The sequence below is a fragment of the Thamnophis elegans genome, chromosome 10, assembly GCF_009769535.1.
Source record: "Thamnophis elegans isolate rThaEle1 chromosome 10, rThaEle1.pri, whole genome shotgun sequence".
Classification (NCBI taxonomy): Eukaryota; Metazoa; Chordata; class Lepidosauria; order Squamata; family Colubridae; genus Thamnophis; species Thamnophis elegans.
In genome coordinates, this window is record NC_045550.1 from 29,422,459 (window position 1) to 29,450,148 (window position 27,690).

The 27,690-nt window shown below is 38.8% G+C and overlaps 1 protein-coding gene across 1 annotated transcript; it reads right to left on the minus strand.

Moving 5' to 3' along the window:
* Positions 1 to 27,494, minus strand: EHHADH (enoyl-CoA hydratase and 3-hydroxyacyl CoA dehydrogenase). Its single transcript, XM_032225981.1, has 7 exons — positions 27,321 to 27,494; positions 22,194 to 22,297; positions 17,118 to 17,293; positions 15,907 to 16,018; positions 14,466 to 14,570; positions 7,302 to 7,643; positions 1 to 2,117 (listed from the first exon to the last, which is right to left on the minus strand). The coding sequence occupies exons 1-7, from the start codon at positions 27,392 to 27,394 to the stop codon at positions 853 to 855; spliced, it is 2,178 nt and encodes a 725-aa protein (XP_032081872.1). The 5' UTR covers positions 27,395 to 27,494; the 3' UTR covers positions 1 to 852.
* Positions 27,495 to 27,690: the final 196 nt, after the last annotated feature.

Here is a 27,690-nt window from a genome sequence, read left to right on the forward strand (position 1 = left end):
AAGATTTAACAGTGATTTGTTTAATATATTTTTTTTAACCAGAATTCAGAAGTGCAATTGGTAAAAGCAGTCGCCTGGGAGACTGAGGTGGAGCAAAAGCAAAGAATATATTCAGTCCAGGAATGTATTTACTTCCAGAATAGTATGTATCTTTCAGATCAAAGTTTCTCCCCCTCTTCTTGTAAGATGGCTTGGTGAAATATATTCAGAGACAAGGCAGCTTAATACTAGCATGTACTTTCAAGCAAGTAGTATGATAAAAGGCACTCTGTGAGCAACAATTTATCATTTGGAGAGGGAGGGTGTGGGCTCATTTTTGAAATCAGAAAAGTGATATTATTCTATAGCACCCCTTATTTCAGACTATAGTTTGAAATCAATCAGTTAAAAAATCTGAATAGGAAACAGGCTGCTTATGTTGAAAGATAACTTGTGCGTAGAAAAAATATTCTATGTTTTATTTTCCTATCAGCTCTCATTCCATCTGACGAAAGATAATTTGCTTTGTAAATTTCTTTCAAAGAAGAAAAGGATTTCATTGAGCTTATCATAGGTTATATTCTGCCATTCACTGAAGGGCATTGGTGCAAGTATCCTTTCTCCCAATCATGTACGCAATCATCCAGGTTTCCATTAAATGCTAAGGAATATTAAAAAGGCATTGTTCCCATTGGTTTTCCCTGAGATGCATGGTCTTCACAAGGATGGTAGCACCCCAAGTCTAACAATAAGGAGAGCTTAAAAATGACCCATGAGAACATTTACATGTATCCCAAAGCTTTTTTAGAATAAGGTAGGAAAAGAAAACCCTCCCACTTGCGTGGAAAGATGATGATTTTCAGGAATCATTAATTATAACTTGCTTTGCTGGGGACTCACAAGTGATGGCCAGTTCTTCAACGGAGGGCTACCAAGAGTGACGAGTTTCTGCAGAAAGGGACTGGGTTGTAGTTTAGGTATGTCAGGATTAGCCTCAGCATACTTTTGCAGTTTTGTTAGAATCTTGGGCAGCCCGATCTCAGAAGCATAGAACATTGGACCACCCTTATGTCTGGGCCACCCATAACCATTGATATAGATGGTATCAATGGCTTCTGGGCAAGATGCAATTCCTTCAGATAATATTTGGAAACCCTCATTGACAAGTGAATACAGACAACGCTCCAAGATCTCCTCTTGGGTAATGGTGCGAGTTGTCATGTTGTGGGCCTTTCTGTAATTTTGAAGGAAATTGTGAAGCCAAGGATCAGACTTTGCTATCTTTCCCCCAGGTTTATCATATAGGTACCAGCCCTTTCCAGTTTTCTGACCATATCTCCTATTCTCACATAGAATATCAGGAAGAGGACTATAACGCTTACCATCTCGTTGGCGGGGAGGTGTTCCAAGGGGTAAGTTGACTCCTGTCAGGCCCTGCCCTATTCTAGATTTCCAGCCCACATCAAGCCCAGCCAGATCAGATACTTTGAAAGGACCCAGTTTGAAACCAAATTCCTCTAGAATTTTGTCCATCTCCTCTGGAGTACTTCCCTCTTCTAAAAGGAAATATGTTTGTTCAGTATAAGAACTGAGTAGCCGGTTCCCAACAAAGCCGAAACAATTTTTTACTACAACACCACATTTGTCCATCATTTTGGCCAGGTTCATAATTGTAGCAATAGCAGTAGGAGATGTGTGCTGTCCACGAATGATCTCTATTAACTTCATTACATGTGCAGGTGAAAAAAAATGAGTACCAATGACTTGCTGGGGACGGTTAGTAATAGAAGCTATCTCATCTATATCCAGGCAAGAAGTATTAGTGCCCAAAAAGGCTTCTGGCTTGCAGATTTCGGATAATTTACAGAACGTTTCTTTTTTCAGAACCATATCCTCAAACACAGCCTCAATAACTAGATCTACATCTTTTAGTGCACCAAAATCCAGAGTGAAGTGAAGTAATTTATGGATGTCCAGTGTTTTGCCCTTCTGTTGCATTCTTAAAGTTTCACGCTCCAAAGAAGCTTTGATAGCTTTCCTTGCTATTTCAAGATGCTTCTTATCCTTCTCCAGAGCCACAACTGGAATTTTAGCCTTCACCAGAGATACCACAATGCCTTGGCCCATTGTCCCCAAACCTTTTCGATGAAAGAGAGAAAGAAAGAAGAAGCAATTATTAGAACGTTCTGGCCAATGTTTATTAAACTGACATAATACCATAGGCAATTTTTTTCACTCCTCAGTTAACTCCGATATTCAAGCGGAGAGAATATTGATACTATACATGTAAGAAAAGCCAGATTGTTTTAAGATCTCCAAAGTTTTTAGATTGGCAATATAATTAGAATTTTGACTATATTTGAGCATACCAGTAAAATGGCCATTTGGGGTGATTTGCACCTTCTCAAAAATAAAGTTATTGGAATATGATCAATTACAAACCATGATTAAAAATATACACTTCTTTTTTATTTTATTTTATTATTATTATTTTTTACAATTTTTTTGTATGCCCCTCCCTCCCTCCCCCCCCAACCCCTCTCCTCCTCCCCCCCCCCGACTTCCCAGAACCCATATGGATTTTTAACTAACACAGTCTAAAATCTATTGAGAAAAAAGAAATAAAGAAATTAATGACATTCTACATTGACCTTAGCTTCTTCTTACTGAACTAACTTTTAACAGTTTAAATCATTTCTGATCTTAAGCATAGGCTAACTGGAATTTTTTGGTCCCGTATTTATTTTGTATATAGTCAATCCATTTACACTTCTATTAATCCTGTTTATCTTTGTCCTTTTTCAGCATAAGTAGTAAACTTCTAAATCAGGCATCCCCAACTCCCGGGGCCATGGTACACTACTGTGCTATGGCTTGTTTGGAAGTGGGCTGTGTGAATGGCTGGCTGGTGCATGCGTGTGCGCAGCTCAACTTGTGGGAGCGCCAGGTTGGTGCAAATGTGTGAGCAGGCCAACCTGCCACTTGCACAGGCCACTTCTCCTCTCCATCTTAACAGGTCGCCAAGTTGTAAAGATTAGAGAACACTGTTCTAAATAATGCATTGCACTTCAGTCTCTCATTATTTTTATTTTCTAAGAACGTTGATTTAGGGTTCTTAGAAATTCTTATTATGAAACAGTGTGTAGCCTCTCATTATATTAAAGGTATTCTTTTTTAAATGTAAAAAATCAAGGGGACAAGAAGTCTGGCAGGCACCAAAAACAGCAGGTTTTGTTAACTACATTGGAGTTCCATGTAGGGAACTTCATCTCCTAGCAAAGGCTTTATGGTTTAAATGATTTATTTCACACAAGTACGTAAAAATGGTATTTCACAAATTCTAGATGTATAGATGACTACATCAAAATTCCCAGCCAGCATCACCATTGCAGAGAATTCGGTGAACTGAATTCTGGGTATCTGGAGCGGCCTGAGGCTAAGAAAAGTATCATCAAAGCATATACCACAAATTATGATCCAGAAAGCTGAGTTTGCAGAACATGCTAAACGAACCATATAACATGAATATGGTTAACAGTCATTTCCATCCACTGATGTAATTTGGTTACAAGCAGATCGTACCTGTTTAGGTTTTGCTTAACCTAGTGTATGAACCCAGCCCTTATGGGTCATTCAACAAACCATGATTTGAATGCAATATGGCTTATTGTGAGTTTTGAGCCTATTCATTTATTGCTGGTTAGAATTTTTTTTTCTTAAATCATTTTTTTCAAAACCCACGTGGCCTTTTAGAAGAATGGCTTTCCTCCAAAAACTTAAGAGGCCCCTAAATAGCTGGAGGAGGAATTGCAATTGGGAAAATATAAATGGAGAAAAGGTTGAGTCCTGTTTCCCCAGAGCTTAATCCCAGCCTGAATCATTGATTTCCATGGTAACTGTCACATTTGAAAACATGCACACACCGATACCCCCTTTTATGGATCTTCCACATTAAATCTAATTTCATCTTTAGTAGGGATAGAAAAGATTTTTTCCCCCCTTGAAACACTTGCCTACTTGCATGCTGAGAAAAGTATTTATGCAGAAGGTCAAATCAAAGAGCCCAATCCCAGTTCTTAAAAAAACTGGAAGCATGAATGAATATTAATATTAGTACACGGTTAATAAGTTAAGCACTAGCAAATGAAATTTGTATCTGGTATACACAACATACAGAGTTTTACGAGCTAGTATTAGGTTACTGCATGCTTACTTATGACAACAAAACATCAATTTGTTGCGTAGCCAAGCACCAGAAATGCTCATGCAGCAATCAATCTAGCAAAATGTATTTTACCAATGTCCCAGAAGCTTTCCTGATTCTATTAGCCTGAAGCAATATATCAGGCTTGTATCAACACAAAGTGATCCACGCTCTTGAGTAATTACAGAAAGCTTATTGTGGACATTTCAGGAGGCCTAAAATGTACTCAAACTGTAATTGTTCGGTCAGGTTCCAGCCCAAACTACTCTGTAGGCAGCCACTCTCAGTCACCCCACAAACAGCTCATATATAACAAAGAAAGTCCACAGAGTAGGAGCAAACTCGCAGAGCAAGGTCCAGGGTCCCAAGTCCAATCCACCTAACTAAGTGAGTCCCTGAGGCAAACTATAGTCCTCAAGGCAAAGTCAAGGTACAAGACAAAAGACAGTTTTCAAGGCAAAGTCAAGGCAAAAGGCAATCCTTGAGCAAGGCGAGGCGAGGCGAGGCGAGGCGAGGCGAGGCGAGGCGAGGCGAGGCGAGGCGAGGCGAGGCGAGGCGAGGCAAGGCAAGGCAAGGCAAGGCAAGGCAAGGCAAGGCAAGGCAAGGCAAGGCAAGGCAAGGCAAGGCAAGGCAAGGCAAGGCAAGGCAAGGCAAGGCAAGGCAAAAGGCACAAATTTAAGCCAGGGGAATGTAAACCAAAACAAACAATTGTTCCTGACAAAGACTAACTTCCTGCACGTCTCCTTAAGGCAGTGTTTCTTGACCTTAGCGACTTTAAGTCCTATGGACTTCAACTCCCAGAATTCCCCAGCCAGCTCTGCTGGTTGGGGGATTCTGGGAGTTGAAGTCCACAGGACTTAAAGTCGCCAAGGTTGAGAAACACTGCCTTAAGGCAATCCACTCCAGGTGTTCCTTGTGAGGAGGGGTAGGGTGACCTCTTCCAGAGTATCCTCACAGCTCTTCTCTGAGCTTGCCTACTCTCTGCTCTCCGTGCCATTGGATCGGGTGTGGGAGGCAGCTGTTCCTCATCAGAGGGGATCTGCTGCCTATCAGCATCACTGCCTGTCAGCAGCCAATCCTCCCCTGTTTCTGTGAGGGCAGATAGCTCTCCATTCGGTCAACCACCTCCCTCAGTGCCTGAGGAGCCTGAGACCCCCTCATCCTCAACCCCTGGCCTCTCCAAACCAAGAGAGATGTGCCATCCTCATTGGACGGCCCAGTTCCAACTTCTTCTCCTCTTCCTCCAAACCAGGCTCCAATGGGGCCTGACATCTACTAGCCTTGCTTCATTCCACATAGTAACCTGGAAAAGTTTGAACCTGTATCTATGCTTCTTTAAGATAGCAATTTCTGCATATTCATCACTTGTGACTTTCCGTGAAATTCATAAAGAAGACTCTTCCTTCTGCATGGTAAGGGAAATTAGGCTCATACACATTATGTGTGCTTAACACATGGAGCAAAATAATGATATTCTATCTACATGTACTGAGTTATAGACTCCATGATACTTCACACAAATGTCAGTTCTCCAATAAGTCATAACAACTTAAAAGGGTTCAAGGTTGCAAGCAGATTTAATTTGCCACTTTTTTAGCTAAAGGGATATCACTCATGCAGAGAAGGATAATTAAGACTGCAAAATTGCAGAGGGAAAAAGACAGATGAAGACTGGTCCCTCAAGGCTGCCTCCTCCTCAGGTGAGCTTCAGAGAGTTCAATGTGCACAGGCTGCAGCAAACCCCATCTTGTATATATCAGTCAGACTGTGGGGTGGAAGGAGTGGGAAGAACAGTGAAAGTATAACATGATTGTCACTCTCTTAAAATCAAAGAGGGCACTACCAAGGACTGGGCTACTTAGGGAAGAGTTTCCCACTGAGTATAAACCAATCAATATGCAGAGCAACAAAGAGCTTTTGAAGAAACTGTACAGTACATCAAAGAGAGGGGTTTTTTAATTTTAATGCCTTTATAAAAAATTAATGAGTGCATTATCTTCCTGGGGATAGGCAAGGAGAAATGGAAGCAGTGGATCATTACAATGAAAATTAAAACTTCTTAAAAGGCAAGTGTCAACACAACATTCTGAGATTAATGATTAAATATGTGAATTAAAGGAAGAAAACAATTTTTGAGAGTCTCTCTCTGCTAACTCCCCCCTAGAGAGAATCTACCCAGGGTGGCAAGAGGGAGAGGAGAACAATCTCTATTATTGCAGTGACAAAACTGCATAATAGAAATTACAAATTCTTTCATTGCTGCATTTCACCAAAAAAGTTCATTCTTCAACCACAGCTATCTTTTATTTAAAAGCAATAAAATGCAGAAGGGACTTAGCATGTCATTGGCTGCCTTTTCTCCCTTTTCAATGGGAGATTTAAAAGAAAAAAATTACCTGTTTACAACCCTATTCTGGATTTGCATGATACAACGGACATTACAGTAACCAATCACATGTAGTCCAGGATATTGTGTGCACTAAGTCTATTTGTTTAGTGTATTGTTTAGTATGTGTTCTCAGAAAACTGAATCAATTGATCCATCTTAGTTAATTATAATTATGTAGTAAAGCAAAGAGAATCATGTTTTTTCCTCTAACCTGTGTTATGTTTGAGACTATAGCTTCTGAGATATATTTCCCAGAAAGGAAACTGACTGTCAGATGAATTAACGATCTAGCTCTGCATTTTCTCTACCATATTTCCCCGAAAATAAGACAGGATCTTATTTTTCTTTGACCCCTGAAATAAGTGCTTGGCCTTATTTTTGGGGAGGTCTTATTATTTTCGAGGTGCAGAAGGCGCGAGCATGGTCACCTCATTGCAGCTGCTGTGTTGCAATATTTTTGGGAAGGGCTTATTTTCGGGGGAGGGTTTAATTTTAGCGCATGTGCTCAAAAGCACAATTGGGCTTATTATCCGGGGAGGTCTTATTTTAGGGGAAACCGGGTATTGAAATTAAGCAATGCTAGGTGCAAGTTAGGTACCTTAAAGTAACTGTGCGGTGTTTGCTTAGTCTTCTTCACATTTTCTTTAGAAAATGTTTTCTTTCCCCAACAACAACAAAAAAACAACAATAGTTGAACTTTGAATAATTCAAAGATGTTCATAAACTTACCTATCACAGCTGCTTTCCGGATTGGTTGAGGGGATACAGTCTTCCAGGATGCCCCATTGGGCAACATCCATTTTTTTGAAATTCTTTCGGCAAAGAAAGCGTACTGCAATGCTTTAGCCTGGTCTGAAGTTAAAAGGAGAAGAAAAAGCTCCTTTTCTTTGCGAATTCCTTCTGCGAAGGGCAAGTACACGGAAGCTTCCACAGCTCGAAAGCACATTTCGGGTGAGAGGCATCCTGGAGCCTGCTTCTTCACCTTCAACAGGGCTTCATGTAGGAAAGCTTCCATGTTAGGGAGTTTGGGAGTCTGTTTCAGAGAGAGTCGGCGAGGTCCCACTGGCTGACCTAGAGAGGGCAAACAAATCATCTTGTTAAAACAAGCTAGCTTCTCAGTTTATCAGTTTCTTTTTCTTTGTACAAGAAAACCAATAACAATGTAAATGTTCTGTTGCCCATTCTTAAATATATTTAATACTGCTGTATATACTAGCACCTATTGTGATATGAAGTATTAATGTGCAACGTTGTGATAATGGTATTCAGTGAAGTTTACTTTAAGTACTGTATTTTTCGGACTATAAGACAAACCTTTTTTCCTCAAAAAAGAGGCTGAAAATCTGGGTGCGTCTTATACATTGAATACAGCATTATTTGCCTTCCGAAACTCTACCCACTTCACCAAAATGGCTGTGCATACCCTTATGGAGGCTTTCAGAGAGCTCTTGGGGGCCGGGGAGGGCAGAAATGAGCAAAAATGGACCGTTTTTTGCCCCTCCAGCCCCCAGCCGCACCCTATAAGCCTCTATAAGGCTATGCATGCATTTTTTTTGACAAAAACGCCATTTTTGCAAAAAATGAGCCATTTTTTGCCCCCCCTCCCCCAGGAGCACTCTGCAAGCCCCCCCCCCAGGCTATTCATGGCTTTTATTTGAAAAAAAATGGGCCCATTTTCACAAAAAGCGGGCCATTTTTCAGAGGTTTGCAGAGTGCAAAACCTTTTTTTTTCTTTTTGGAAAGGTCTTTAACTGATGAGAATTACATTGATCAAGTGCCGTGCCAGCAGAAACAAAGTCTTAAGGTTTGTCAGCAATTTCCTTCTCCAGCACATGGATAAATACACCTGGAAACATCTACCTACCTACCTACTCTCTCTCCCTATCTATCTACTGTATTTCTCTCTCTCTTTCTATTTCTCTTTCTCTCTATGCCTCTACCTACCTACACACTCTCTCTCCTTACCTACCTCCTGTATTTCTCTCTCTCTCCCTCTATCTACCTACCTACCTAGTCTCTCTCTCTCCCTACCTATCTGCTGTATTTCTCTCTCTCTCTCTCTCTCTCCCTTTATCTACCTACCTACCTACTCTTTCTACCTACCTACTGTATTTCTCTTTCTTTCTCTCCCTCTCTATCGCTCTATCTACCTACCTACTTTTTTTTTTAAATTCCCTCTTCAAAACCTTGGTGCGTCTTATACTCCGGTGCATCTTATACTCCGGTGCGTCTTATACTCTGAAAAATACGGTAGGTGGGAAAGGATTGTAGTATACAGATAGTCCTTGAATTACAACTGGTCACTTAGCAATGATTTGAAGTTACAACAGAAATTTTTAAAAAGGCACTTACCACCCAAATTCAAGGTTTTGATGGCAACCCCTGCCATGGTCATGTGATTGCATTTTGGGTGCTTGGCAAAGGCCCACATTTGTGGCTGCTTGAAGCATCCTGCAGTCACTTGACCACAAATTATATATATCTTCAACCCCAAAACAATAAACCCTCCCTTCATAATAAGGCCCAAGCCATATTTTGTGTGTAAAAAGAAAATAAGACCCTGTCTTATTTTCGGGGAAACACAGTACAAGTTGGCCACACCCACCCAGTCAGATGGCCGGCAAGCTATTCCCACGCAGTCACATGGCCGGCAAGCCACTCCCACCCAGTCACATGGCCGGCAACCACTCCCACAAAGCAGGCCACACCTACAGAAGAGGTTCTAAAAAAAATTAAAACCCACCATTGTCCCTACTGCACATGAAAAAGTAATAAATTACTGGCCTACACACTATCCCTATCCTCATTTCATCTTGTACACGTTTGTCTTGCGTACAAAAATAAAATAAAATAAGCTCGCAGGAGGAGCAAGGGAAAATGCTTCAAGCTGCCTCTTCTTTTAAAAGAGAGAAATTGCAGAGATCAGGGCCACACAAGCATTCCTGCTAATGGGGAAAAAACAGTTTCAAATGCCCTGCAGATGGACCAAAAATAAATCAGTTCAACCGTTAAACACATCTGATATCACAGGGTCACGACAAGCTGACACATGGTCTTTATACAGAAATGTACCCACATCTAAGACAGAGTTCTAGAAAGGCACATTTTGCTGGCATTAGTCTTTCTGTCTTTACTGATAGTGCTTTAGGAGTGAGGAAATAGGGAGATGTGGCTTAACCTCTTGGTTGCCACAGACTACAAAATGGTTACCTGCCATCTAAATGGCTTCTGCAGATAAGGCATGGATTGTAATTTAAATCTCAAAGTTCTATGATTCTCAAATCATATAAGAAACTTTTTTTCTGAACATCTTATTTGAAATAAGCCTCAAAAATAGAAAACTCTAGGAAAAATATTTAACATCTTTTCAGACACGCATATTTTTCAGGGATTCTTGTTCTATAGAACATAAGCACAGTAATACTTATTAAATTATTTTAATATTCATTAGCTAAGGTTTAAATTTCAAGTTAATTAAAACATATGAAGTAATTTTGTTCACGCTGTTTATATAATGTTTTAAAGTTCTCAGCAAACATGAAAGTTACGATTCTTTTCAATTGAAATTGCTATGTGTTCTGAAGTACTCTTTCTATGAATAAATGCCATTAAGTCATTTTTATAATTAAAAATGCTCAGCAACTCTCAGGATTCTTTGAAGAACAACTTATTTCATAGCTCTAATCCGGGGTTGAAGATAAGGAAAAGTGGTTTAGGGAGGCCAGACGGAGGACTAGATTACTATACAAATTGAACTCTTTGCATTAATGCTGATCTAAATTGCCAGTGTGCTTAGCAGGAATTATTTGCATTTCCAAATAAATGCACATGCCATTAGACAGTGCAAGTAGTTCTTAATTTAGAACCATCAATGAGTCTGAAATTTCAGTTGTAAGTCTTGCTGGTTGTTAAATGGGTCACTACACAACTGACCTGATTTTACCTTTCTTTTGCTAAGTGAATATATGGTTGCTAAGAGAATGCCATGGAACAGTAATTAAATAAGCCCATTGTTTGCCAAGAACTGGAAGTAAATGCCAGTGGTGGGCCAGCTGCCATCAGAGCGTACAACCATAGAGCGTACGCCCAGAGCGGCCACTGCCGGAAGACTTGGTTTGGAAGCCGCTAAAAAAGCCATGAGGCGGCGGCGGTGGCCTGGCTCTGCGGAGAGAGCTGGGCCATGCATCATGAAGCTAGCAGGCTCATGAGTGAGAGCGGAACAGCCACTCATGCAACTCCCCCTCCAGCCATACAGAGCGCCATTTACTGCCGTTTCGAAGGCGACAAGCTGCGGGAAGTGGCGGCGAACAGGCGATCATGCAGCTTGGCTATACCCCTAGGTCAGTGAATGGCGCTGTGCCCGGCTAGAAAGGGGGTTTGCCGGGTTACTGCTCATGGGTGTGGTCGCTTTATGGCTGCTGTGCTGTGCTGCTACGACAGCGCAACATAGCCTTTCGCCCATGAGGCTGTGTCCAGCTCTTTGGGGGCCTGCTCGCAACAGACCAGCCGCCCGGCAACCCCCCTCTTCAGCTGGGCACAGAGCTGCTCACCAACCTAGTGGTATCCTGAAGGCGCTAAGCAATGCAATCACCTTTGCCTCCCCCCCCCGGTTCCTGTGGCTTGGCACCTTTGGGATACCGCTAGGTTGGTGAGCGGCGCTCTGCTTGGCCGGAGGTGGAGGGTTGTCCAGGGGGTTTATTTGCAGGGGGGGGCTTATATTTTTGCATACCAGAAAAATGTGGCATGGCCTTATTATCAGGACTTGTCGTAATTTCAGGGAAACACTGTAAAATGTGGTGAAACTCACTTAACAACGCTCTTGCTTAGCAACCAAAATGTTGGCTCAGGAACTCTGGCATTTGAAGCATGCAAGTCTTAAAGTTGTCAAGTTACAAACCCTTGCACCCCTAACCCTTTAGAAAAAAAAACCAGGGGTGTTCAAACTTGACAGCTTTAACACTTATGGACTTCAACTCCCAGAATTCCTCCTCCAGCCATGTTGGCTCAGGAACTCTGGCATTGAAGTGTGCAAATCTTAAAGCTGTCAAGTTACAAGACCCTTGCCCCACTAACCCTTTAGAAAAAAAACCCAGGGCTGTTCAAACTTGACAGCTTTAAGACTTGTGGACTTCAACTCCCAGAATTCCTCCTCTCGGTCTTCATATTGATGATGTCCGGATGGGCAGGGAGAGGGAGCTGGAACCGGGTCTAAATGGCACTGTAGATTTGTGGAACCTCTTCTATAGAAGAGGCTAGAACTGGCAGGAACCCACCCCTGAGTAGGGATGAGTGGACTTGCTTCTGGTGAGGAAGTGTACTCTGTTTCTTTTACTCACTGTTTCATGGCTGGCAGGTTTGGAAATGATTGCTAATTATCTGCAAATAGCTTTTATAGAATGAAAATGGTATGAAGATTTATGGAAATATTGCTAATAGAGGTAAGACTTGAAGCATTCCTGGCTTTGTTTATGAATAGAATTCATAAACTGACAGGATCATTCTTTGTATGTCTCCCTCTTCTATCAAGAAGTCTAGAAGAGCTATAGTATTAACATGAAGCCAGCCATTGTCCAGATTTATCTAACAATGGCACAGTAGTTGCCTTCCTGGAACTTAAGCTGCCATCATTGCTTCCATGAACACTGAGAATGATTGCAAATAGCAACATTATTTATCAAAGTTTGGCGCCATCGTGTGGACAAACTGCAGAGTGTGCTGAGAAAAGCAATTGATGCAAAACATCCACTCAAGTCAAACAGTTTTTGTTTGTTCACAATAGATTTAACTTCTATTTCCTGAAATAGAAGTTGCATTTGACAAATCTGATTTTTTTTTTTAAAAATCTGTGTTTTCATATATCTGAGTGAATCCTCAAGGCAACCCAATATATATATTTGAGAATAAATGCCAACTGACTAAAACCCAGTAAATATAGATGGTATCATCACTTCAGTGTGTTTACAAGCTAACTGGTTAAATGTGGAAGCTTGACTATACAAAGTATATGTCATTAATCACTGTCTTCTTCAGAGAAACAGTGAAAAATATGACAATTTTATGCGGATGTTGGAAAATACAGTTTTTAGATCTAGCTTACTTTCTTGATACTTGTCAAGAAACATGTTGACCAAACCAGTGCTTTGTTATTCAAAGGTTTTGGCATCTCAACTTCTACAAAGCGTCCATTAGATTGCTTCTGCTTTACAGAATAATTATTTCATTTAAAACAGTGATACAATTTAGTCATTCAATATGTCTACAAAACAGGGGAATCAATTCCACAAGAACATTAAAGCTACTTTAATAAACAAATAGCTATAATAACAGAATCTTGCAAGTCTGATTCAGCTGTGTCTCTTTCCTTTTCTCAAAGTTCAATGAATTAAGGAGGTATCTGGCTGACTGCTTCTAAATATGCTCATTCCAGACTTTAAAAATGCTACAGCCCCTTATGCTTAGGCAAAGATCCTGCAAACTCATGTCAAGATTATCTTTCTTACTTTCTCCACATTTATAATACACATAGTCCTTGGTTTGCAACCACAACTGAGCCCAAAATTTCTGTTACCCAAGTGAGATAGCTGTTAAGGGAGTTTTGCATCATTTTACGACCTTTCTTGCCACATTTATTAAGAATATCACTGCAGTTGTTAATTAAGTAACACAATTGTTACTTATCTGGATTCCCCTTTGACTTTGCTTGTCAGAAGGTCACAAAAGGTGATAACATGACTTTGAGACACTTCAACCATCATAACTATGAAACAGTTGCCAAAGGATCAAATTTGTATCACATGATTATGGGGTTCCTGCAGCAGATATAAGGGTGAAAAACAGTGATACTTTTTTTTGTAACTTTACATTGTCACTAAATGAATGGTTGTAAGTTGAGGACCACCTGTATATATAACTATAAATACAACTAAGGTTTTACAATTCATAGCCACTTGCATGTGAACCAACTGTAATTTTACTATTTCTTAAGAATAAGGACAGACCTGAATGACCTGAATTCCTGATGTTGCTCAGTGTATGTTACATCGTATTGAGCAATTGAATTGGGAGAAATTTCCATGACTGAATTGCATAAAGAACATAATGTTCTATTCCCATGTTGTTTCACTACTCTTTATGCTATTATATCACTGTACATTAATTGTCTAACTGTCAAGAAGGAATAATGCAAACAGAAATTTCTGGAAACAGATGTGCAAATTGTGAAGGTAGAAAACCATCATTTAAAATGGTCATTTCCTACTTTGTAAAACTCGTATTTGTGAATGCTCTTTTAAATGATTGCCTATTCACAAAGTGGGTGTCATGACAGATATAATGAATTATTAAAAAAAAATTATCAAAAAGCAGTACGACATTGTCAACAAATGATAGATAGCCAGATAGCAATAGCAATAGCAGTTAGACTTATATACCGCTTCATAAGGCTTTCAGCCCTAAGTGATTTACAGAGTCAGCATATCGCCCTCATAGTCTGGGTCCTCATTTCACCCACCTCGGAAGGATGGAAGGCTGAGTCAACCCTGAGCCAGTGAGATTTGAACAGCCGAACTGCAGAACTGAAGTAGCCTGCAGTGCTGCATTTAACCACTGCGCCACCTCGGCTCCCTAGATAACCAGATAACTAGATAACCAGACAGGTAGGTAGGTAGGTACAGACAGACAGACAATAAATCTGTTTTTCAATTACAATATATATGGTTATTTCTTTAACTTTCTCCCTGCTTGACCCCCAAATTCTATGCCAGTACACTGCAATTTTTAATTTAAAAACCTTGCGCCAACCAACATCAGCTAAATAATTCTTTCCACTGGTTGGTATTTTCTTTTGGGAATTTGTTGTATTACATTTTGCCCAGTACAACTGAATGTTCTTACCCAATATTCTTCGTGCTAACTTTATAGCTGCTTCAAATGGATTTTCTTCAACAATCTCATCTAAGAGCCCCAGTTTCAGTGCTTCAGTAGCTGGCACATATTTACCTAAGAAAAAAGAAATATTACTTTTTAATTTAGGATTCACTTAAATTCCATCTGTTCCTTGGGAGTTTCAAGGTATGTTACTGGTAGACTACTTTGAGCATAGATCAGGGGTCTCCAAACTTGCCAACTTTAAGACATGTGTACTTCAACTCCCAGAATTCTTCAGTCAGCCACAGGAAATTCTGAGATTTTAAGTCCACAACTCTTAAATTTGGCAATTTTGGAAACCCCAGGACTAGGCAAAATTGGTAAATTTTTGATTCCATGCTGTTACAGTAACATGCTAAAATAATAGAAAAAGAGAAATCCACTAACATCATTAGCAGAAAGGAGTCAGCAAGGCAGTACTGTATACTAAACTGTAAGGCACAAGTGGCCCATATATTCTATAGGTACCTTCTATAGCACAGCAGCCAGCTAGAGAATAAGGATGCTTGTCAGTTCATTATTGGACTGCTGTGCTGAAACATTAGAATCGATAACTAATAAATCAACAGGGATCAGGTGACAGGAAAATCAAACAGAACCCAATAAAATAATTGGCTCTGGCCTAGGTTCTCACTTTCAATGTCACTCAGGGGATCACCTATGGCTTTTTAATTGTTCATAGTTATTTAACATCACACTGAACTTAAGGTCACAAAACTGGTGGTCTTGATAAGCTGTCATGGGTAATAAAAACTTTTTAATATAAACTGTTAAATAAATATTTAATTTTTAAAAATAAAATATTATTATAATCAATATAAGCCCAAAGCAGTACTGAAGTTTTTTAAAATAATATCCAAGAAATTCACTGCTTCACCTTACTTTTGTGAATGGTGACTACATAATAAGTCTGGCAATGAGACCACAGCAAATACAACGATGATGTAAGAGAACAGTGCTAAATCTAGAAACCTTCAGAAATCTTGTATTTGCATGGGAAGCAGAGTCTCCTTCAAAATAAACCAAACCCAATTTGGAATAACAGAACTCACAAAAATACTTTATATTTTTCAGTCTTCTCTGTAGGATGGTATGTAAAATTAATATTCTTAAAAGTAAGCTGAATTTCCTCTATCAACACAATCATTTTCAGATACACATCTTAGTGAAAAGTCCATCTAAAGTGCTGCTACCGATCTTTTCTAGCTGCTACCTAGGAATTGTTAGCTAACATTTCAGATGATGAATCTAACAAACCCAGAAAGTGTAAAGCATGTTTTTACTGTAGTCATGCTATCTTATATTTCTGGAAAGCATATTTGTATTCCATAAAAATGCCAACATATGTAAATATGCCATATATTATTTGCACATGACACATGTCTATTCACAGATAAAAATTTTTTACCTGTGGTGATCATATCAAGTGCAGTTGGTACCCCAATCAATCGTGGAAGCCGTTGAGTCCCACCGCCTCCAGGAAGTAAACCTATTTTGACTTCCGGCAAACCAACTTGAGCCTGGAGTGAGGATGAAATATTTGTAAATAGTTACAATATATAGAACACATAGCATCCTCCCCTATAATTTTTAAAAAACCCTGCTCTATATAGCCCTATATGGGGATATATATGAGTAATGTTGGAAAAGATCAAGTAATCTAGGGAACAGTTGTATTTCAAAAACCTGGATTCTCTATTCCTTTTCTAAACTTAAAATTATATTTATGGTTGATATATCATCACACAAACCATTGATTCCTGGATAAGTAGCACAATCTTACTTATCTAAATGGGTTTCCTCTGTAAAATAATTTTATTAAATTTTACAAAGCATAAACATAAAAAAATAACTTAAACTAACAATAAAAATAAACAATAAAGAATAAAAAGAGAATAGAGATAGAAGTGTGAAAAAGTATAAATAAAATGAAGGGGAAACACAATTATATACAAAGAATGAAAAAATATTTTCCCCTTTTAAAATTTTAATAATCATCAAATCCATATGTTAAAATTTGATTTTTTCTCTATTGCCTTCAAAATTTCCACAAAAGATTTAGAACTGTAGTTGAATTACTTTAGTGATTCCAGCTCTGTCAACTTTATTAACCACTCCTCTATTGCTAGTATCATAAGCGTTTCCAGCGCTGAGCATACAAAATTCATCCTGCTACTGGTATTATCATATATAACAATAAGTAAAGTGCTTTTTCAGCACTGTTGTAACTGCAAATGGTAGTTAAATGAAGCAGTTGCTAAATTAGGGCCTGTATTATTATATAATAACTTTCCATTACCTTGATTACATATTATTCATTTATAAGACCTTTTTGACTCAATTGGAATTATTAATCTTATTGAAATAGCATCCACAGTAAATCATTGCACACAATGGCACAATTGTGCAAATACTACAATAAAGTAATTTCAACAGGAAATATGATACAGATGTCATTATTCCCCTGCCTCAAGTTTCTTCATGTTGCTTTCTAGGATTGATATATTTCAATTTTTAACAGAACATTTTATAATTCATAGGTACTTGGTTGGGAGAGATAGACATCAGAGGGCTTTAGGTGATATATAGGTTGAAAATGGTACTTTAAAGACATCTTACCTTCATGTTTGCAATCCTATAATGACAGCCCAGTGCCAACTCCAGGCCTCCTCCGAAAGCTATGTCTTCAATAGCAGCCACAAATGGTTTTTCACTCTTCTCTATTAAAGCAACTACAGACTCCAAACTCAGTGTATTTTTTTCAATGCCAACAGAAAATCCTCTGATATCAGCACCTAAAAAAATTGAACAAAATTCTGAGAATCCATGATTGCTTCAGGTAACCACCCCATTAAAGCCTTGTGCTAATTAACATAGAAACAAAATGTACCAAATATTTATATACTTCAAATAGGAAGTAATTGTGATTTAATATAAGTTTCCAGTTAGTATTAGATTCTCTGCTTATAAAAACCAATGAAATGCAAGCAGGAAAAAAATGTTCATTTCATGTTTCCCATAAATATTTCCCATAGGTATTTCATGTTTCCCATAAATCTGCTATGAGGATTTGAGGAGAGAGTAAAGTTCTCAATAAACGATTGGGGTTCATTGAGAGAAAATTGCTTAAAATTAATGAAAAGAAGGACTAGGGGTAACATGATAGCAGTGTTCCAATATCTCAGGGGTTGCCACAAAGAAGAGGAGCCAAGGCACCTGAGGGTAGAACAAAAAGCAAGGGATAGAAACTAATCAAGGAGAGAAGCAAACTAGAACTAAGAAGAAATTTCCTGACGGTTAGAACAATTAATCAATGAAACAACCTCCAGAGGTTGTGGATGCTCCAACACTGGAAGTTTTTAAGAAGAGATTGGACAACCATTTGTCTGAAATGATATAGGGTTTCCTGGCCAAGCAGGGATTTGGACTAGAAGATCTCCAAGGTCCCTTCCAACTCTTGTTATTCTATTCTATTACCTCCCTTCAGATTAACCTGACGGAAGTCTCCTGCTGGCTAAGGAATGCTAACTAGATACTATAATGTCCCAAAGGTGCTTTTTGAAGCAGCAACTGGACTTTCTTTTTTTTAATTTGAATATTTCTTTGAATATTTCTCAAAGAAAAATAAGAAAGTCCGGTTGCCCCTTGAAACCTTGTACAACTATGATCTGGATGACCAAGAATCTCCATAAACATTTAGATCTACAATCTATGTGTATAAAATTACTTCCTGGAAACGTTTGAGGATAGATAAAACCATTATAAACATAGAAGCAAAATAATATTTACATGTACAGGTATGATGACATAATAATGTTGATATAATGACTGTAAGGTGTTGTAGAAGGAAAAAAATAATAAAAAAAAGAGTTACCATGATGGTATTACAGATTTCTCATAATCTTCTAGTTGAATCATAGAGAAATCTACAAATGGGGCAGAATGCTAATGGTGTAAGTCTCATTGCAGGATTTTTTTTTTCTGTTGTATGTTTTGTCCATCCCTCTTTCTATGTCCTATCTAGGTATCTCTCAAATCTAAGAGAAGCTTATGAGAAAATATCAGGCAGAAATAGCCCTCAAGCGGAAGGAAATAGATTTTGTCATATATGTCAAAAATTAAACTCAAATCAAATCAAATATAAAAAATAATTTCAGCACTGTTCAATATATGTCATTTTCTGCAGTGCGAAAAAGCAGGACTTTGAGAAAGAAGGTACAAAGGCTGAGAGTGGAAGTGAAAGTTGACTTAAAAAGAGGAAATAAAGGGTGAGCTTTTTGTAGACAGCAATTCAGCCATGGTAAGAAGAAATCTGAAAAGTATTTTGAGTAAGGAAAGAGATGTTGCCTTAAATTACTCATGATAAATGTGGCTAAGAAATTCTTCTGATAATTTCCAAAGACTGACATTAGAATACCTTACTGAAATCTATGTAATTCTTGCTTTGGGGATCTTGTACAGTTAATCAATACTTTTACCCAATAAATTTATGAATATAGCTACTGAACAAGGAAAATCCAAGATAACTATATATAAGGTTAAAAACTAATGTTTAACTATATTTTTAAAAAAATAAAAGAGAAGAGAGGTATAAATTCTAAATAAATAAATAAGTAAGTAAGTAAGTAAGTACCGTATTTATCGGCGTATAACACGCACCGGCGTATAACACGCATCCCCCATTTTAACACAAAAATTTGAGTAAAAATTTTTTTCATTAAAAATAAATGACTTGGAAGCTCGGAACTTAATGTTGGATTAAAATTTATAACATTAGAACATGAATTATAACATTAACTCCTCAACATAAAGTGCCTTCCTTCCTTCCCTCCCTCCCATCCCTTTCTTTATGTTTTCTTCATGCTTTCTTTTCTTTTTCCTCTGCTCTTTTTAAATCCCCCCCCCTTCTTCTCCTCCTCTACATTTAGGTTGGATTAGTTTGTACAACGGTCATCAAACTTCTGAAGTAAAAATAAATAAATAAATCATATTTAAGAAGAAGAAGAAAAAGGAAGATGTTTTTAGTTAAGTCAAACGTTTTAATAAAAGTTTCATCTTTTAAGATTTGTCCAACACATCCAATTGTAACCTTAACAGTAAAGAATATCACCCCAGCTGCTAAAGGTTCAACCAGTCTGAGAACCATTGAAAAGACAACAGTGCAAAATCCAAAAGACACAACTTCCTCACCGCCATTGCTTTGGTACCAAATCTTTGAGGAAGGGGCTCCAGAAAGAAGGAGGAGGAGGAGGAGGAGGAGGGGGAGGAGGAGGGAACCAAAGAGAGGCTTTTACCGAGTCTGCGCCCCACAGCCAGGACCGTCCTTGCGCCTCAAGCCGCGTTTCTTCCCCGCAAAGCCCTTCGGGCAACCCGAGAGTTCCTTTTGGCGCCAGAAGGGCTTTGCAGGAAGAAACGCCGCGTTTCTTCCTGCAAAGCCCTTCTGGCGTCAAGCGGAACTCTCGGGTTGCCCGAAGGGCTTTGCAGGAAGAAACGCGGCTGGAGGCGCCAGGACGGTCCTGGCTGTGGGGCGCAGACTCGGTAAAAGCTCTCTTTGGTTCCCTCCTCCTCCCCCTCCTTCCACAGTCTGTGTGACGCTGCCGCCAGGCTGAGAGCTGCCGCTGAAACAAGTTTGGGGAGGTCCTTTGCAGGCAGCCAGTTCTAGCTGCCTGCAAAGGACTTCCCCACGTTTGCTTTGAAAGAAACCTCTGCGCGGGAGTTAGAAACCTCTGCGCGGGGGTTTCTTGCCATGTGCGCGGCCGCGCGGCCGCGCACCTTAGAGGGAACAGTGGACCCGGCGTATAACACGCAGTATCGGCGTATAACACGCAGGCAGGGTTTAAGCTTGCAATTTTAGTTTTAAAACTGCGTGTTATACGCCAATAAATACGGTAAGTAAGTAAGTAAGTAAGTAAGTAAGTAAGTAAGTAAGTAAATAAATAAATAAATAAATAAATAAATAAGAGAGCAAACGTAGACTCTGATCCATTACATCGTGGTAGAGATGCAGATGTCGGGCAGTTGAATGAAGCAATTATGGGTAGAATGAACCACGCCACCCAACTCTTTTTTCTGAAGGGAAACAGTCTGAAATATTTAATATCATATATCTATAACCAAAGAGGATACTATTGTCCAATGTAAATATAAAGCAGAGAAGAAAATAGAAATGTGTAAATATATGAATTAAAAATTCAACTAAGTGCTGCAGAATGATGATATTCTGATCCATTGGAGGATGACCTAGTCTATAAGTCATGACCTTATTGGTCAGGCCAATGGTTCCCAAACTTTTTCAGTCCACTGCCCACTTGGTGCTACAAACTGATCCTCAGTGCCCACCTCCACCCCAGTGGTGGAATTCATTTTTTTTACTACTGGTTATGTGGGCGTGGCTTTGTGGGCATGGCTGGGGGGTCATGTGACTGGGCAGTTTGCACAACAGAAGATAGTAATAGTAAAATTCAAAACTGTAACAATTAATTGCACATTTATTCAAAATCCAATTTTAAAACATTTTTAGTTAATGTTAATTCAACAAAATTGTTGAACATGATCCAGTGATACCAGATTTTCAAAGTCTGATGTCATTTATCAAGAACCTTAGTAACTAGTAACTTAGTAAACTCAGTAAAATTTAGTAACTACTTCACTGTTCAGTAAATTCTTAATGTGATGGATGGGCTTGATGAAGTGATACCAGAAAAAAATGTCTTTTCAAAGGAAGTGGCAATCAGCTATTTCCCAAACTGTAGGCAGAGCTCCAGGATATGGGACCCGGAGGATCCCCGTTTTTAAAAACCTGGTTACAGGCAGAGGAAGAGCTCAAGACTCTGATCCTTTCTTTGTCTGCACAAGCCACAGGGGGAACTTGTGGTATCCAAAACTAGAAGCCCTGATTTCTAGATTTAAACCTTAAATATTGAAATGGCCCATTTCTTCCCTACTTCCAATGAAACCATTCCATTTACTGTCACGCAAATCTCCCTTGTGGGTATGACGGATTCCTTCCCCCCCCATGTATTTCCCACCTGCCTCCTCAGCTTCCCTGCTGTATTTACGATTGGCAGGGCGCTCTTCTCTCTGGGGCCAGGGAGCAGCCTGAGCACTGGCGGCAAGAAGGGCAACGGCAGAAAAATCTGGGCCAGAGGTTTTGGGGGAGGCGGGGCGGAGGGAGTGAAGACGTGTTTTTGGAGGAGAATAAAGCTCTGTCGCCATGCAGGAAGGCCTCTGCCGTTGCATCACTAGATCTCCCTGTAGCCCACTTTGCATGCTCGCCTTCCCTTAAAACCTGCTCTGCCTCACCTTTGGCCTGCTCCACGCTTAATGAAATCGGCGGGGCCTGGGCCGAAGCAGCCTGCAGGCTTGACACGCGGTGGCCCGAGGCGGGTAGGTGGGTGGGAGAGAAAGTTATTTCTTGTGAAAACTTCTGTAATACTTCGTAGCATTGTGTAATTTGCAGAATCCATAGTTGTTTGGATGATTTACCCTAACCTATTTATTTGCAGACATGACAAGTTGTAAAATTTTGTTTTGCAACTTGTCAGGCCTGGTGGATGTCAAATAGAATTAAGATTCCATTGTTACCTAATTTTATTTGAATTCTGTATCATTGTTTGTATTGTCTCTAATGTGTATGCCTTTGAATATTGCTCAGCAATTATAGTAAAAAAACTGAATTGAATCAAAAGTCCTTACCTGCACTGAATTTCCCATTTGCCCCACAAATCACAACAGCTTTCACAGTGGGGTCAATATTTGCACGATTTACTTCTTCACTTAAAGCCCGTAACATCACATCACTAAAATAAATCAGTCATTTATAGTGTAAGAAAAAAGATACACCTGCCTGAGTGTCAATATAAAATAATTCATCAAGTAATAGTTCAAATAAGCTGAGATACAAGACAAAATCTTGATGATTTACTTCAGCAACAATAATCTGCTTGAAAGGTTAATCAATGTTCATAAAACAGATTCATTCATAAGTAATACCATAGTTCGACATCTCTTTAAAATGACTTAGTATGTCTAGGTTAAAACAAATCTGGACAACTAGACTGCAGCAAAGGAATAAAGCAAACAATAATTTCCTGCTGCCATTTAGTGGTCATCCAGATTTTTGAAATGTAAATCTAATGTATAGTTTAAATGTTGGGTTCATAAGCTCCCATTTCATGTACAGTATCTATACAATGGCCTCTTACACTGATCATAATAACATGGTAATAATATACTTAGTTTCAATTGTTAGAATTATAGTATTATCTATGTCATTTTCTATTTACTTCACTTATCAAGGTCAAGAACTACTGCAATGTATTCTTTGATATATATTGCAACATCAAAAATTATAACAATTTTTATTCATCTTTCCTTGCCTTTGTTTCAGACCTATCCCTACATTCTGATAAGGTCTTTCTTCTGGGTGGCTTAGACTTTGCCTTTTGCTAAAAAATGTATTTTTAAAATAATTCATAAACCTGACAGTGTTAATACATGGGGATTGAAAAGATTAAAATTGCCACTAGAGGTAGTTATAACACTAGCAAGAATTTATCATATATTAAGTGAAAGAATTGAATGAATTTTTCTCTCATTTCCAGGATTAATGGAAACTGAACGTAGCCTCATAATCCAGGTATTTGATGCATGAAAGATACTGTACCTGTATTGTTCATCTCATGTCTCAATGCCTTTTTCACTGCCTCGTTTGTGCCATTTGAGTTGGCAGAAAACTGCAGCAGAGTATTAACTGTCTGCATTTGTGATTCCTGTGTCTTTATTGCCTGTATTTTAATTCAGTGCAGTTACCTGATTTCCATAACAAAATCTAACAAAACTTAAAATTGCACTTGGATGGTATTGAAATAAGGGAGAAAAACCTATTTTAATACAGGTATACTTACGGATAATTTAAGACAGATTTCTACGTAGGGTAAGGTCAGGATGAAGGAACATGAACATAGAAGAAACAATATACAGGTGAAACTTGAAAAATTTATTGATTACATGCAATCAATAAAACAAGGATTGTACATAGAACAATATCAGACCTCTGAAAAGTATAAGCATGCATTGTACTCACTACTTGGTTTGGGCCCCTTTTGCAGCAATTATTGCCTCAATGCGGAGTGGCATGGAAGCTAACAGCCTGTGGCACTGCTGAGGGGTTATGGAAGACCAGGATGCTTCATAGCGGCCTTCAACTCTTCTGCACTGTTCGGTCTCATGTCTCTCATCTTTCTCTTGGCAATGCCCCATAGATTCTCTATGGGGTTCAGGTCAGGCGAATTTGCTAGCCAATGAAGCATAGTAATCCCACGGTCATTGAACCAGGTTTTGGTGCTTTTGGCAGTGTGGGCAGGTGTCAAGTCCTGCTGGAAAATGAACTCAGCATCCCCATAAAGCTCGTCTGCGGAATGAAGCATGAAGTGCTCCAAAATCTCCTGGTAGATGGCTGCGTTGACCTTGGACTTAATGAAGCACAGTGGACCAACACCAGCAGATGACATGGCTCCCCAAATTAACACAGACTGTAGAAACTTCATACTGGACTTTAAGCATCTTGCAGTGTGTGCCTCTCCATTCTTCCCCCATATTCTGGGACCTTGGTTTCCAAATGAGATGCAAAAGTTGCTCTCATCAGAAAAGAGGACTCTGGACCACTGAGCAACAGACCAAGTCTGTTTTTCTTTAGCCCAGGTAAGACACTTCTGACATTTGTTGTTCAGGAGCGGCTTGACAAGAGGAATACGACATTTGAAGCCCATGTCCAGGATCTGTCTTTGTGTGGTGGCTCTTGATGCACTGACTCCAGCTTCAATCCACTCCTTGTGAAAATCCCCAACACTTTTGAATGGCCTTTTCCTGACAATCCTCTCCAGGCTGCGGTCATCCCTCCTGCTTGTGCACCTTTTTCTTCCACACTTCCCTTCCACATAACTTTCTATTAATGTGCTTTGATACAGCACTTTGAGAACATCCAACTTCTTTTGCAATTACCTTTTCAGGCTTTCCCTCCTTATGGAGGGTGTCAATGATGGTTTTCTGCACAACTGTCAGGTCAACAGTCTTTCCCATGATTGTGATTCCTACTGAACCAAACTGAAAGACCATTTAAAGGCTCAGGAACCCTTTGCAGGTGTTATGGCTTAATTAGCTGATTAGAGTGGGATACTTTGAGCCTAGAATATTGCACCTTTTCACAATATTCTAATTTTCTGAGATTGTGGATTTGGGGTTTTCATGAGCTGTAAGCCTAATCATCACAAGTATGACAAATCACGGCTTGAACCATCTTGCTTTGCATGTAATGAGTCTATCTCATATATTAGTTTTACCTTTTAAGTTGCATTAGTGAAATAAATGAACTTTTGCATGATATTCTAATTTTTCAAGTTTTACCTATATTACTAGACCTGTTTGTGGGTCACTGCAAGTATGCAATCCACATCATCAATTAAGCTGTAGTACATAGGATTTCTAAACTATACTTTATATTATTATTGGCTAATTCACGCCTTTTTTCAGAGCCCTCGATACTAAAACTGGAATTCAATTTTCATCCTGTCTACAGTAGGTTTGATACAAACTTCATTTAATTATTTTGTAATCTTTAAAAAAGCAAAACAAAAGCAAAATGCCAATTACTGTAAAGATGATTGGTATATCAGCTATTGATTATGAAACTTTGACAAGCTTTAATATGCCTGGTATGTCATCTGACTCCAGACTAATAGGTAATTAACTAAAAGTAATTAATTAAATTAAATAAAGTTAATTGATTAAAAATTGAGCATTTCATAATGGGATTACTGCTCTGAATCAGCTGAATAGAATCCAAAGTCTAAAAACACCAAGGGTTAAATATTAACCAGAATTTGTTCTGTGATAGATTTTCCCCCTGCATAATCATTTTGTGCCAAAATTACTGTTTATTCTGAAAGCAGAATGTATATACATTACCTCATTTTTAAATATAATTATTTTCCACATATTACTTTATCAAGAAAAAATTAAAAGGGCAATGCAGGCAATATTCTTCTTTTTAAAATGTATATTTAGTCTATATACCAATGACTTGAGTTTATTATTTTTGCTACCTAAAAAGTAGAATATCAACAGTAGATAAATTCATTGGAACTAGGCAAAACGGAAATTCATTTTTGCATATCTATTGGATCGCATTCCAGATTTAAAACCAAGCAATGTACAGAATTTTCTTAAAATAAAAATATACAGTATAATATAATGATATATGTCCCACAAGATGTTATTATGTAAAAATGTATGGATGAACTAATAGTTTACTTTAAAAGCTTCTCTGTAGTTTGAACTCTTTGGTCTGCATTTCTGATGATGGCTAAGTTCAGTAGGGCTAATTCTTACTTCTGAGGGTGCTTTTATCTGTAATCTTATGTGTGGTAGCACCAAAGTAACTGCCTAACCATGTATATTCCATAAAACGTGGGAAGTGACTGAGCATGAACTAATAACAGTGTTAATCCCCAATCCTAATAGCATTTTAAGAAACAATTTTCAGAAAAAAAATGAGATAAAATAAAAGGCAGTTGAATAGGTATAGGGTTTAAAAAGAATTATAACTTCTAGGTAGGAACAGTTGGAGACCAGCACTTTTTAAAACATATTCACAGGTAAAATCCATGGAATAATTGTTGTTCTAGTCTAGTTAGAGTTTAGTTTTTGATGTTTAGCTGATTAATAATGAATTTACTTGAAATAAAGTATCTTTTTCTTGGCATCTAAATTGGCTTACATTGGCTGTATTCTCATATTGGTTTGAATAGTCTTAAGAAGGTGGGCCATAACATATACTGTTTTCAATGTTGTTGATGTTCTATTTAAAGTTCAAACTCACTGTGCAACAATGTATTTCCATATTGCCTGACTCAGACTTAGTTAAACATCAGTTTTATTATTATAGAAATGGAAGCCCATGTGATGGCTGTATAGGGTGTGAAGCTTTGATGCTTTCTCCCATGGTCTTATTTTGGCCTTTGTTTGTTTGACTTGTAGATTCTTCAGGGAAAAACACAGACTTTGTTTAAGAAGTTACTGACAGGTGGTATGTTTGCACCTCAGTACACTTTTCGTCCTCAAATCCAGCGTGCAGCACAGCTTGAAAGATTAGTATTTGGATGTTAGCGCAAAACAAAATAAAATATCTAGGCCATAGGTTAGAACAGTGTTTTTCAACCACTGTGCCGTGGCACACTAGTGTGCCGTGACATAGTGTAAGGTGTGCCGTGGGAAAATTACTTTATATATAGTCAATATAGGCACAGAGTTAATTTTTTTAACATTTTCTAATGGTGGTGTGCCTCGTGATTTTTTTCATGAAAAAAGTGTGCCTTTGCACAAAAAAGGTTGAAAAACACTGGGTTAGAAGAAGCAAACATTTCTGCACTGTGGCCAAGTAAATTACACCGCTGTGTCAATGTAAACACCAGGAACCAAGTTTGACAGGAAGAAACTTAACACAAAAATAATAGACAAGCATTGTGCATTTTTCACGGAAAAAAGCTAACTGAATCCAAAATGAAATAGTACTAGACATCTGGACAATATTCCTTTGCTAGCAAACTCAATGACACATAGCACTATTGGTTCATTGAGGAAAACACTTGAAAATCCATCCCAAATCACAGCTGGGTGATACTTTATTAAGACCTATAAAATTAACCCAAAAGTGTGTGCAAGCTTTCGCTTTCTCGAGACCTCTTCATGGACAGGATTAATCGCTTCCGACTAAACAGACATGGGACTAAACTGGTAACTTTTCCAGTCTTTCCCCATTGTTACCTGATTGTATTGAGCGGAGGATTACACATTCGAATCACTGCCACTTCAGGAGCTCCCCGCACGTATTCAGCCATAATCTTCGCCAGATCGTTGCCCAACAGCAAGAACTACGAACGCTGCAAGCTTACTCGAGCAATAAGGGGGCGAGGCAGGGAAAGCAAGACTCCCGCAAATGCAGCTGGCGATGGGCGTGGCTGTCTTAGAGCGGCGCGCGCATTAAGAGGGAGGTTCCAACTGGAGCAGGAAATCCTGACCGAAGACCAGTGCGTGCTTAAGAAGGGTCCAAATTCCCTGGAATCGACTTAACGCGAAAATTATTTTAATTTAAATTAAGGCGGTCAGCTTGGTTTTACACCGGAGCCACTTTCTA

Excerpts from the sequence above, each read along its gene's own strand:
- EHHADH (XM_032225981.1), bottom strand. The coding sequence starts at position 27,394 with ATGGCTGAATACGTGCGGGGAGCTCCTGAAGTGGCAGTGATTCGAATG. Across the intron at positions 14,571-15,906 it reads ACTTGATATGATCACCACAG|GTAAATATGTGCCAGCTACT; the intron begins GTAAAAAATTTT and ends CTTTTTTCTTAG. Across the intron at positions 2,118-7,301 it reads CCGGAAAGCAGCTGTGATAG|GTTTGGGGACAATGGGCCAA; the intron begins GTAAGTTTATGA and ends TTCATCGAAAAG.